Consider the following 14278-nt stretch of genomic DNA (forward strand, 5'->3'; position numbering starts at 1 on the left):
TCGAAAATATAAAAAGTCGACTTTCAGAAAAAATTCACACTTACATTTTTTGTCAATTTTTTTATGAATTTGCCCTTTTATAAAGAAGACATCGATTTTTGAGAACAGGAGATCTTGCTTCAATTAGGAAAAGAATTTGAAAATTCTATTTTAAGGGGAAAAAATTCTCCTGTCCTCAAAAATGATTGGGTGTACGGCACTATACTGAAAGAGTGTCTTCCTTATGTAAGCAGAAACTGAAAACAAAATATCGCAAGAAACAAAAAAATTGTGTTTCCATAAAATCTCATCTATTTATTTCTTCGAATTTTAAATACATGAAAAGCAGATTTTCTGGAAAAATCCAACTTTTTAGTTAATTTTTTTTTGTCTTTCATTGTTTCCGAGGAAAATGTGAAAAATTTTTTTCATGCAAAACTTATAAAAAAAATTTTCGATGAATTTCGAGAGGCCGATAAACCCCACCAGAAATCAAAAGGAAATTTTAAACATCTGAATTAGATCAAAAACTATAGAAGTTATAAAAAAATGTATTTTCTTGAAAAATAGACATCAAAATTAAAACATTTGTAACAAAAATATTTCGTCACTGAGAGATTTTGCGACTTAAAGTGTAGAGAACCTTTCTGATTTGAAATCGATTCGGACTATAAAAATGTCGTGCGACTATGGTGACTTTTTTTAAGACTTCTAGTCTATCCGAACCCTGAAGTTTGGAAGCATTCTTATGTCAGGGTGTCTACTTAATTCCTGGGAAAAAATCCCTAAATAAATGCATTTTTTTAAACAATCTATAATATGTGTATAGTTTCGCGAATTTATTATAAATAAGGTGTTTATTTTTTAGTTAAATGTGGGTATTATATTAAACGCAATTTAAACCGCCTTAAATTTCTACATTTTCCAGCAAAATTGTTCTTTTTGCAACAAAATAGATTAATTTTAAACAAGTAGTTAAATTTCCCACTAAAAAGATTAATTTTCTACCAAAAAGATATGTTTGAAACCCAAAATGGAACAGTTAAATTTTCAGCAAAAAAAAAATAATTTCAGACTAGAAAACAAACAAATTTCCAACCAAGCTGAGGAATTTTCATCTAAAAAATATGAGTTTTTAATCTGTAATTGCCGAGATAAATTTTCATTGAAAATAAATGATTTTGCACTAAGGCAAATTTTTAACGAAGCTGATGAATTTGGAACTAAAATGATGAATCTTCCACTGAAGTAGATGAATATTAAACCTAAAAGATGAATTTTTAACCAAAAGTGTTTAACTTTTGACCAAGTATTTTTGTTTCCAACAAAAAGATTATTTTCAACTAAAATGTTGAATATTTAACTTTAATACGTGATTTTTTAACAAAAAAGATGAATTTTCAAACAATAAGATTAATTCTTAAAACGAAAATCAGTTAAATAGATGAATTTTGATCTGAACAAGGTCAATTGTCTACCAAAAACGGGATAATTAAATTTTCAATTAAGCAAATTAATTTTAAACCAAAAGGATGAATTGTCAACTAAAATGGTGAATCTATAACTGGTATATTTGAATTTTTAATCTAGAATATTAATTTCTACCAAAAATTAAATTTATAGTAAAAAAAATGTGTGTTCAACCAAATAGATGAATTTTTAGCTAAAATAATGAAAATTCAACTGGAATTGTTACATTCTTAGTTTAAAAAAGTTAATTTCAAACTAGAGAGAATGATAAATTAATTAGAATGATAAATCTTAAATAAAAAAATGTATTTGAAAAAAGATGAATTTTAAACGGTTGAATTAAAAAAAACACATTAATTTTCAATCATTGTTATATATTTTATATTGCAATTAAAAGAAAAATTAAGCAAGTCCTCGAAAAAGTTCCCAGACAAAAAAAAATCCCTGAAATTTCCAGGTTTTTCGAGGTAGGGTAGACACCCTGTACATAAAGTAATTTACATTAGTTTAAAGTTTTCAAAAATTGTAAAACTTTTAAGTTATTGCAGACTTCCTTAAATCACAAAGCTTTAAAATTCTCAAAATTGAACTGTATTCAGATAGAAAGACTTTAAACAAGTAAAATGCTTATTGGTTATGGTGATCTACTATTTCGCCACCAGCTGCCGAAAACTGGAACTAGAAAGAGTAGGTACAATTTTAAAGATGTATTTTAATTTTTGCATTGAAGTGTTTTTATAATTGTTTTGTAAAGTTTAAAATAATAAATTAATACTAATTTACATAATTGGCATAAGTTTAAAGTTAAAAAAAAAATTTAAATTGTAAAACTTTCAAGTTAATGCAGAATTCCTTAAATTACAAAGCCTTAAAATTCTTAAAATTGAAGTCTATTCCGATAGAAAAGCTTTAAAAAATAAAATGCTTATTGGGAATGGTGGTCTACCATTTCCCTACTTAATGCCGAAAACTGGAACTAGAAATAGTAGGTAGAATTTTAAAGATGTATTTTAATTTTTATATTAAAGTGTTTTTACGATTGTTTTGTGAAGTTTAAAACATTAATTGTATATTTAAAAAAATCTTCATCAAACACAGATCGTTTTAGATAGAAAGTCCATCTAATACAGTAAAAAAACACATTTTTTTCAATAGCGTTTTTTAAGGAAAAAACAATTATTTCATTATTTCATGTAAGTTTCAATGCATTGCAAGCTTGAATAAACTTTAAATGATGGATGTAGCGACCAATTTTATCCAGATTATGCAAATAATACGAATAATAGAAGATTGGAATTCAAATACGAATTCTAACCTAACTCTTAGATCAGATTTTTAAGTAGTATGTATTTCATGTATACTTTAATAAAAATTTGCTTTAAATTCACTTTTCTTTAAAATAAGTAATTTAGGTTTATAATCTTTTGAAAACCACAATAATAGAACAATAATATTGTTTTTTTTTGTAGAAAAATATTTTTAACAAGAAATGTGTTTTTTCAGTGTATAATATGTAAATTCCATCTAAAACCCATTGTTTCCGATAAAGAATTATTTTTATTATCCAATAAACACTTTAAACTCCAGAAAAAAATCGTTGAAACACTTTTATGCGCAAATTAAAATGCATCTTTAAAATCTTACCTATTATTTCTATTTCGGATTTTTGTCATCAGGCGGCTTACCGCAGTTTAAGCAGTCCCAATAATAGAGTTCTTAAATTCCCGCGAATTTAAGTTCAGGTTATATAACCAAGAATATGACGGAATTTAGGAGAATTTCAAAGAATTTAAGAGAATTTAAGAGAATTTAAGAATGAATATTAAATAAAATATTAACTTTATTAATTTAAATAGTAATTAAAATTTATTTTTAAGTAAGTGTTTCATATACCAATTTTCGAATTTATTAATTTATTTAAAAAAAAGTTTTTCCTGCTTGAAAAGATAAGTTTTTAACAAAATACTGGAATTTTCAACAAAATAATTGAATTTTTAACATGATAGTTGAATATTCAACCTAAACAGACAAATTGCCAAGGAAAAAGTGTCATAGTTTATATTTTAATAAAAAAAAAGAATAAAATTTATACAACAAAAGAGAAGAATTTTAAAACCAAAAAGACGAATTTCCAACAAGTAAAGATTTTTCACTCAAAAATAAATAAAAGTTTATCTAAATGATTGAACCTTGAAACCAGAAGAAAAATTTTCAATTAAAAAAGATTAATTTTCAACAATATATTTAAACTTTTAACCAACGAGATAACTTTTCAACTTAAAATATAAATCTTTAACAAAAAAAGTGATGTCTTAACAAAGCGATTCAACCAAATTTTTTAAACAAATTAATTGAATTATCAAGCAAAGAAGAACGATTTTCAAACAAATAGTTGCATTTTCATACAAAAAATGAAATTTCTTCTATAGCAGATGATGTTTTAAATCCAAAAGATAAATTTTCAAAAAACAGTTGAATTTTCTGTCGAAAAAGATTTTAGTCGATTTTTCACGATCAAACTATGCATTTTTTAACAAGAAATAATTTTTTACCAAAAAAATGGAATTTTCAACCCAAAAAGAAGAATTTTTAACCAAAAAGGATGACTTTTCAACAAAATTGTTGAATTCTCTAGCAAATACTTGCATTTTTATGAAAAAATTAGAAATTTATCTTAAAGCAGAAGAATGTTTTATTCCAAAAAAATTCGAGTTTTCATCGAAAATAGATTCTAGTTAACTCAGTTACATCAAAAATTGAATTTTTGTAACAAAAAGTAAGTTTCTACGAAAATATTGAATTTTCAATCCAAAAAGACAAAATAGTTCAATTCTCTACCAAATAGTTGCATTTTGATAAAAAAAAAGTTCAATTTTGTACTAAAACAGAGGAATTCGTAATAAACAAGCATTTTTTTTATAACTGGAACTTTCATCCAGAAAATATTTCAGTTCATTTTTCAACAACAAAATATAAATTTTAAACAAAAAGTAAATTTTATACGAAATAGTTAAATTTTCAAGAAAATAGTATAACAGCTTAATTTCTAACTCATAAATTCTCAGATAATTTATTTCTCGGTTATATTCTCGGTAATATTCTCATTCTCTTTACCGTTCTCAAAGTTATATAACCGGCTCAGAATTCTACCCATTAATCATATATCAATTTCACGAAACTATTAAAACATTGATACTAGATTTGTGCATAAAAATTTCATTATCGCGTCTCCTCAGCAATAGGGTTGTTTCCAAAGTCAAATATCATTTTTCCAATACATGGATCTTATAGTATATAAAATTCTAATTTTGAAAACGTCTATTAAATATTTTTTGCATATTGTTTACTATTTTTAATTTAATATTGAAATATGAATTTTCTATCAGAATGTCGATTGGCGGGCCCCTTTGACGTCCAAGGGGTCGGATTTTCCACCAATCACAGCTAATGTGTCATTGATTCCCAAATATCTTTTTCTGTGCCAATGTTTTGTTTTGGTTATGTGTAAATCGAAAATAAAAGTCGTAAGATATTGCTAAAAAAATTTCAAAAGAGGGTTTCGTAAAAGCCAATATCACAAATCTACTGAAAATAGATACATTTATGGTATGTATAAAGAATGCATTGGAAAAGTACTTAAATGGAGTCATGTTTACTGAACAATTCGTAAATATGGAAGATTAAAAAAAAAGTGTTAATAATTGTGCTTAATGCGTTCCTTCAACACCAATTTGAATAAGTGTTTTACCGCCTTCAACTTTTAATATTTTTTTTCTGTTAAACGGCTCAATAGAAAAAAAATTATAACGCACCGTCGGTTCGGATTAAACTTATGTTTGAAAAAAATTATTTTATCTAAATTCGTGAAACTACTATTTCGCCACCTGGTGCTTAAATTTTTTCCAGCCTATTGCAGCAGATTTCATATGACCTCAAAATCGTATAATGACATCAAACGAATCTAAGGTATTACGAGCAATCACGCAGTTGAAAGAAGGCGGAACAACCTACCTCGATTCTCAGAAGGCGTCCCTTTTCCACGGGACGCCATGGAATCCAGGTGACTTCTCAGAATTGAGTTGGGTCGTTCTGCTTTTTAGCCACACTGCAGTCCCTTCCTCTCCCTTCCTTTAGTTTATTGTGCTAATAATAAAATGGTATCTTTTAGGCGAACACACGATACGCAATTATCCGGCGACAGTGCACGGGGCGTTTTTGAGTGGACTCCGAGAGGGTGGCCGTATAGCAGACCAACTTTGTGGAAGTCCGTATGCACCTCCTAACATAACCACTTCCGTTGCCTCGTCAACCGCAATCCCCACACCTACTCCGAGCTCAGGCGTAACTACATAAAGACTTGCCAGCTAATGCGTTCGTTCGCGCAAAATCTTCACAGACGACTAGTGACCACCAACTCTCTAGCAAACGTTGAAAACTTTTTATCGCAGATCCACTGATGAAACTTGGAGAACCTTTCAACGAGCTGAGCATTTCTCATGTAAAACGTAACTCGACTGAATATCTTCTAATCTTGCGACCCATTCCTTCTTCCAGGTCAACGTTCTTCGCTTATTGTTTAAATCTTTAAAGTGGTCTTCATTTAGCCACATTGTTTCATTCAGGAGTTACTGTTTATTAATTTTAATGTTGTTAGAAACTTTTTTTTCTCACTTTTTGGAAGATCTTGTTTGCTTCAAAAACTTTTTTTTAGGTTTTGCATCCGACACTAGCGACGTGTTTATGTGGAAGCAAATTTTGAAATAGGGGAAAAACCAACAGTGTGACCAACAGAAATTCACGAATTAATCGCGACTTTATGTTGGTAACAGTGTCTTCGATATTGCAAGAGATTTTGCGACCCTAGCAAAAAATTTTTCTGTGTAAATATAATATCTATTTCAAAAAAAAGGATTGACCATTTGCATATTGAAGAGTTGTTACGTTTCTTATTGCCTGTGGGAAGAGGAATTTAAATTACAAATATTCTTATTGATAGCAACGTGTTTTAAGAGTTTCATTCACTATAATTACATTCAAGTGAATTCAGTTCTTTTTATTCAATTCCATTTTTTAAGAGACTTGAAATCACTTTAAATTAATTTGAATTCTTTTAAATTCAGTTTCGTTTTCTTTCAAGTTAGTTTGAATTCATTTAAATCAGATAGTTTAATTTCAGTTGAATTAAGATTGAATTTACAGGAAATTTTGTTTTATTTCACGTTAAATTCACTTAAATCCATTTTGAATTAGTTGGAGTTCACTGGAATTTCATATATTAATTTTAATTCATCTGAATTTTAATGAATTCATAATAAATCATTTGAATTAAATTGGACTCATTTGGATTCAATTGCAGTTTTTTAATACACTTGAATTAATTCGGATCAGAGATTTTATTTGAATTCACTAAATATCAATTTAGAGTTCGTTTGAAATTCGGAGGAATTTCTTCTATCAATTTGAATTTAGTTGAATTTTATCGAATTCTCTAGAACTAAATTAAATTGACTTGAACTCATCTGAATTTAGTTACTTTTTCTTTGAGTGTAATTCCATTCGAATTCGCTTAAATTCAATTGGACTTATTTGGATTTAATTGCATTTTTTTAATAGACATGAATTTCATCTCAATTATTTCGAAGTCATTCAATTTCAGTTCACTTTTCTTTGAACTTAATTTTAATTCATTTGAATCAGAAAATTGTATTTCAGTTGAATGAACATTTAACTGACAACAAATGTTGTCATATTTCAGGTTAAATTCACTTTAATTCATTTTGAATTAATTTGAATTCACTGGAATTTCATCTATTTGAATTTAGCTGAATCGCAATGAATTCATGCCAATTAATTTATATTTATTTCTACTTAGTTCAATTTTCTTTGGATATAATTTCATTTGAATTAAATTGCATTTTTGTAATATACTTGAAATTTCTTTGAATTATTTCAAACTCTTTCAATAGCAGTTTAATTTTCTTTTAACTTTATTTTTATCCATTTGAATCAGAAAATTGTATTTCAGTTGAATGAACATGGAACTGACAAAAAATTTTGTCTTATTTCAGGTTAAATTCACTTGAATTCATTTTGAATCAATTTGAATTCGCTGGAATTTAATCTATTTGAATTTAGCTGAATCGCAATGAATTCATGGCAATTACTTTCAATTCATTCGAATTTATTTCAATCTAGTTATTTATTTTGAATTCGTTTGAATTTAGATTAATTTTCTTAGATATAATTTCATTTAAATTCAAATGCATTTTTAAATAGACTTGAATTCACTTTGAATTCATTCGAATCGGAGATTTTAATTTCAGATGAGTTAACACTGAAATAAATTAAATTGATCGGAATTCATCTGAATTTAGTTACATTTTCTTTAGGTGTAATTTAATTTGAATTCGCTTATATTCAATTAGACTTATTCGGATTCAATTGAATTTTTTAAATAGATTTGAATTTCGTTTCAACTATTTCAAATTTTTTAAAATTCAGATCAATTTTCTTTGAACTTAATTTTAATTCATTTTATTTAGAGACTTGAATTTCAGATGAATTAATATTGAATTCACACGAAATTTTGTTTGATTTAATGTGAAATTCACTTAAATCCACTTTAAATTAGTTTGAATTCAGCTGAATCGTATTTAATTCCTGGCAATTCATTTTAATTCATTTGGATATAATTTCATTTGAATCTAATTGGACTCGTTTGGATTCAATTGCATTTTTTAAAAACCTGAATTCTCTTTGAATTCATTCGAACCAGAGATCTTAATTTCAGTTGAGTTAACATTTAAGTAAATTTAAGTTAAATTTTTAATTTAAGTTAACATTTTAAGTAAATTCGTTTGAATTCGATTGAACTTATTTTGATTCAATTGCATTTTTTTAAATGTCTTGAATTTGCTTTGAATTAATTGGAATTCTTCTAAATTCAGTTAAATTTTTTTTATGTTAGTTTGAATTCATTCGATTCATTATTTTCAATTCAATAGAATTTCCTCTATTTGAATTCACTAAAATTTTATCTATTTGAATTTATATAAATCGCAATAAATTCTTGACAATTAATTTTAATTAATTTAAATCTAGCTATTTCATTTGAATTCATTTGAATTTAGTTACATTTTTTTGTACATAATTTTAGTTGAATTCAATTGCACTTTTTTTGGATTTCATTGCATTTTTTAAATAGATTTGAATTCCATTTGAATTCGTTCGAATCACAGATTTTAATTTCAGTTGAATAAACATTGAAATAAATTAATTTAGCTTGAATTCATTTGAATTTAGTTACATTTTCTTTGGGTTTAATTTAATTTGAATTTGCTTGAATCCAGTAAAGTTGTTTTTAAATTTAATTTAAATTCATTGGAATATACTTGTGCGTTTATTTTGTATAATAGACTTGAAGTCCTTCGAATTTTTTTAAATTCATTTTTTTAAAATTTAATTGGAATTAATTGAAATATACTTTAGCATTTTTTTATGTAATAGATTCGAATTATTTTAAATTCAGGAAATAAAAAAAATTAATTTGAATTACTTTAAATATACTTTTCCATTTTTTGTATAGTAGACTTGAATTCATTCGAATTCTTTTAAATTCAGTAACGTTAAAAAAATTTTATTTTTCGATAAACTGACTTCAATCAGGTGAGTTTAATGTCTTCAAATCCATTTTGATTTCATTTGAATTCACTCGAAATAGGTAGTTTCAAATCGTTTTGATTCACCTCAATTAATTTAAATTTACTTGTATTCTGCGCCAATTAATTTAATTTTAGTTGCATGTTCTTTGGATTTGATTGCATTTAATTTTAATTCACTTTATTTAAATTTTAAATCACACTAATTTAGTGTAATTCAATTGGATCCATGTGAATTAATTTTAACTGAATAGTGTATAAAAATCGAGAATTTAAAAAAATTCTATTATTCAATTGAAAAACTATTTCAGCGAATAAAAAAATAAAATTTTAGAAACTTTTTCAAATTTAATAACTTCCATTAAATACGTCTAAAATTGAAAATATTCCAAATTAAACCTTTCACGTGGAATAGTTTTTAAATTTAAGTTTCTCAATTATTTTTATAATTTTCAAAAAACGCAATAAGTCTTCGAAAAAAAAGAAAGATCGAAAAATATTTGAGAGAATTTTTCTTTTCCCATGGATATTTGTTTGTGAATTAAAAATGAGATGAATATAATGTTTGTAGTAAGGTCAATCTTCTTTCTGAAATACAATATGACATGACAAGGAGAACATAATTAAACATAACTGAAAGAAAGAAATTTGGAAGCAAAAAAATGGTAAATTTGTCAGCTGGTCGCCTCGAGCCTTAACTCTCATTTCCTTTATTTCGAACAGACTGAAGCGAAACTTAATGTACTTTACACATCGTTTCGTGAAAAGTACGCTCATAGTATTACGTAATTCCAATCGTAACGATATACTCGAAGCTTGAGTTGAATCATGACAGCGTTCGAATCTAGAGTGCACAAATTCTGCACGACTCGACTTTGTCTCACTCAATCAGTTAGAATTTTTAATAATTTTATACTCTCAACGCCATTAGAAAATCGATCAAGTTCGTTATCTCAAACGAATATTAGTATAAAGATTGAAATTGTATATAAAAATTGTCCCTGTTTAGCAGTAAATCTCTAGAATGTAATTATCTTAAGTTTTAGATTTATTAGGTACTTTCCAACTGTCAATCACGAACTTCGAGTTTTTTTTCTTTTTTTTTTACCTTTTCTAGATTTAAATTTTCTGCGAGCAAGCAGAAAAAATTGTGATTAAATTATTAACCTAATTCGAAAGAAAGGTAAAATTGTATTTGACTTTCCATGTCTGGGAGTGTCCATTAATTACGTTAGGCTTTTTTATTGGGGGGGGGGGGGGCTCAAAAATATTTCTTACTTAAATTTTGTCTTTTTCATTTTTTTAAATTATGCTAATTAACTTGTTTTATTATTTTTTATTGCGTATAATAATAATAATAAATATAAAGTCGAGGAATTAAACCATTCTAGAAATTTGAAGGGAAATACATTGAAATCTTTGCAATTCTTTGAAAATCTCTGGATTCTTTTGAAAGTTTTGAAAATTTATTAATTTTTGTTGTTGAAATTTTGTTTATTCTTTTAAAATCCGTTGAAGTAACTTTGACTTACTTTCTTAAATTCCCATAATAACTCTTAAGATTCCTGAAATTGTTGGAATTTTCCGAATTCCATTCAAATTATTCATAATCCTTTAAAAATCTTAAAAATCCCTTAAAATTTCTAAAAATTGGTTAAAATGCTTTAAATTCTGTGAAATATTTCGTAATTTTATTAGATCTGTTAAAAGCTTTGAAATCCCGTTATAATATGTACTGTACTGTAAAATCATGAAAATTAAATATCTCATAAATTCCATTAAAACCCCATTAAAATCTTTGAAATCTCTTCAGAATTCCGTAAAATCATTTGAATCTGTGGGAATTATTTCGAATTTCTTAAAATGATTCATAATATCTTAAAATATTTTATAATATTCGGAAATCCTTTGAAATTTTGTTTAATTTTTGGAAATCGTACGAAATCTTTTTAAATCTCAAATCTTTGAAGTGTCAATATCAAGTGCAAATTCCTCGAAATATCTTGAAATTCTTGATAATATTTTTAAAAATTTCGTTTATTTCTTTTAAATCCTTTGAATAATATTTTTTTGAAAATACGTTTATTTTTTTTAAATCCTTTGAATTCTCTTAAATTTCCTTAAAGACTCTTAAAAACTCTAAAAAAAACTCTCATTAAAAATTGTGAGAATTTTTCATAATCTCTTACAATTTTTCGAAATATCTTTAAATTCTTGATAATATTTTTTGAAATTACGTTTATTCTTTTAAAATCCTTTGAAGTCTCTTAAATTCCCTTAAAAACACTTAAAAACTCTAAAAAAAAAAAACTCTTAGGATTATTAACATCGTTTGAAATTTTCAAAAATGCATTAAAATCTCTTACAACTCTTTAAAAATTGTGGAAATATCTTTAAATTCTTGATAATATTTTTTGAAATTAAGTTTATTCTTTTAAAATCCTTTGAAATCTCTTAAATTCCTTTAACAACACTTAAGAACTCTTAAAAACTCTCACATTAAAAATTTTGGGAATTTTTCATAATCTCTTAGAATTTCTCGAAATATCTTTAAATTCTAGATAATATTTTTCGAAATTACGTTTGTTCTTTTAAAATCCTTTGAAATCTCTTAAACTCCCTTAAAAACACTTAAAAACACTTTTTAAAAAACTCTTATGATTCTTGAAATCGTTTGAAATGTTAAAAATTGCATTAAAATTCCTTATAATCCTTTAAAAATTGTGGAAATCTCTTAAAATTGTTGAAAATCGGTCAAAATCCTTGAAATCCCTTTAGAATTTCTTAAAATCTTTAAATATTGTGGGAGTTTTTCATAAGTTCTTAGAATTCCTCGAAATATGTTTAAATTCTTGATAATATTTTTTGAAATTACGTTTATTATTTTAAAATCCTTTGAACTCTCTTGAATTCCCTTAAAATACTTAAAAACTTTTAAAAACTCTCAGAAAACTCTTAAGATTCTTGAAATCGTTTAAAGTGTTGAAAATTGCATTAAAATACCTTATAATCTTTTAAAAATTGTGGAAATCTCTTAAATTTTTTAAAAATCGGTTAAAATCCTTGAAATCTCTTTAGAATTTCTTGAAATCATTACAAATTGTGGGAATTTTTCACTATCTCTTAGAATTCCTTAAAATCTTAAAAATTTGTATATATTTCGGAAATCTTTTGAAATTAGGTTTAATCTTGTGAAATCGTACGGAAATTATTTTAAATCCCTTCAAATCTTCAAAGCCTCATTATCATGTGTAAATTTCTCCAAATACCTTCAAATTCTTGATAATATTTTTTGAAAATTTGTTTATTCCTTTAAAATCCTTTTAAATCTCGTAAATTTCCTTAAAACCACTGAAAAACACTTAATGTTCTTGAAATCGTTTAAAATGTTTAAAATTCCATTAAAACCGCTTATAATCCTTCAAAAATTGTGGAAACATTTAAAAAAAATTTTGAAGTGTTTAAAATCCTTTAAAATTCCCTGAATTATTTCGTAATTTTACGAGATCTCTTAAAAAATTTGAGGTCCCTTTAGATTTTGTTGAAATTATGAAAAATTTTGGGAATCTTTCATAATCTCTTAGAATTCTTTAAAATATCCTAAAATCCTTTATAATATTCGAAAATTCTTTGAAAGTTCGTTAAATCTTTTGAAATCATAAGAAATTCTTTGAAATACCGTGAAATCATCCAAAATAAATATCTCATGAATTCCACTGAAATCCATTGAAATCCCTTTAAATCTTCGAAATCTCATTAAAATTCCCTGATGCTCATTAAAATTCTTAAAAGGATTTTTTCACCATATAAAATGATGTAGTTAAGTACTTTAAAATCTTTTAAATTCACTTTAAAAACTCTTAAAATTCTTGAAATCTTTTGAAAAATTTGCAAATCTTTTGAAATCTCTTTAAATCCCTTCAAATCTTCGACGTCTCATTAAAACTTCTTGATATTCTTTAAAATTCATGAAAATAATTCGGTACCAGATGCAATCTTTTTAAATCCTTTGAAATCCCTTGAGTTACTTTAAAATATCTTAAATTCCCTTAAAACCCTTCAAAAATTCTGAAAATTCTTCAAATTGCTTAAAATCTGCAAAATTCCATGAAAATCAATAATAATTTATAAAATCCATTTAAATTTCTAAAAATTGTCTAAAATCCTTGAAATTCTATGAAATATTACGAAATCTTACAGAATCCTTTGATTTTTTGAAATCCTTCTAAAATTAAGAACTGTGTCTAGGTGTACTGAAATTTCGGCAAAAATAGTCCCTTTTCCAGCTCCCTCTATTCATACCGAAAAAAATCGGATATTTGTACCGAAATTTCTTAACAGACCTTAAAATTATTTGAAATATTTAAAATTCTTTTGAATTTTTTCGAATCTCTTAAAATCCTTAAAAATAAATTAAAGGCCATGGAAACATTTTTGAGGGCATTCAAATTCCTCGAAATATTTTTAAATCCTGCATTATATTCAGAAATCTTTTTAAATCCAATTTTATTTTTTTTTAAACAGTGATTTTCTTTGAAATCTCTTAAATTATCTTTCAAAACTTTTTAAAAATCGGGTAATTCTTGTAATCCTTAAAAGCATCTAAAAATCGGCTACTCAATTCTTAAAATTCTGTAAAATATTTCAAAATCATACGATATACCTTAAAATTCTTAAAATGCATTTATCCCTTTATTTTTAATCTAATTTAAATCTTCTAAAAGTCGTGGGAATCTTCTTAAAACCTTTTAAAATTGATTAAAATCTTTTAAAACTTTTTAAAGACTACTAAAATTCCTTGAAATATTTTAAAAATAATTTATAATATTCAAAAAGTATTTTTTAAATTCCGTTTAATCTTTTAAAATGCAGTGATATACTGTGAAATTTCTTAAATTCTCTTTGAAAATCCTTTAAAAATCGGATAATTTCTGAAATTGCTTTAAAAAAGCGAAATTCCTTAAAAATCCCTTTAAAATCTCTAAAAATCAGCTAAAATCCTTAAAATTCTGTAAAATATTTCGAAATCTTTCGATACTCCTTGAAATCTCTAAAATTCCTTTATCTTCAACATCATTTAAATCTTTTAAAATTATTTGGAATCTTTTCAAATCTCTAGAAATTTTTAAAAAATTCATTAAAATTGATTAAAACTTTTTAAAAGCCATTAA

At 25.4% G+C, this 14278-nt stretch overlaps 1 protein-coding gene across 1 annotated transcript in view; it reads left to right on the plus strand.

The window, feature by feature from the left end:
• Positions 1-6590, plus strand: part of LOC117174476 (lysine-specific histone demethylase 1A) — a 367341-nt gene extending 360751 nt beyond the window's left edge. Inside the window, exon 14 of the mRNA XM_033363628.1 lies at positions 5618-6590. Coding sequence (XP_033219519.1) covers positions 5618-5802 — 185 coding nt within the window. The 3' untranslated portion in view covers positions 5803-6590. The remainder of the gene's footprint in view (positions 1-5617) is intronic.
• The last annotated feature ends 7688 nt before the right edge of the window (positions 6591-14278 follow it).

The sequence above is a fragment of the Belonocnema kinseyi genome, chromosome 6, assembly GCF_010883055.1.
Source record: "Belonocnema kinseyi isolate 2016_QV_RU_SX_M_011 chromosome 6, B_treatae_v1, whole genome shotgun sequence".
Lineage (NCBI taxonomy): Eukaryota > Metazoa > Arthropoda > Insecta > Hymenoptera > Cynipidae > Belonocnema > Belonocnema kinseyi.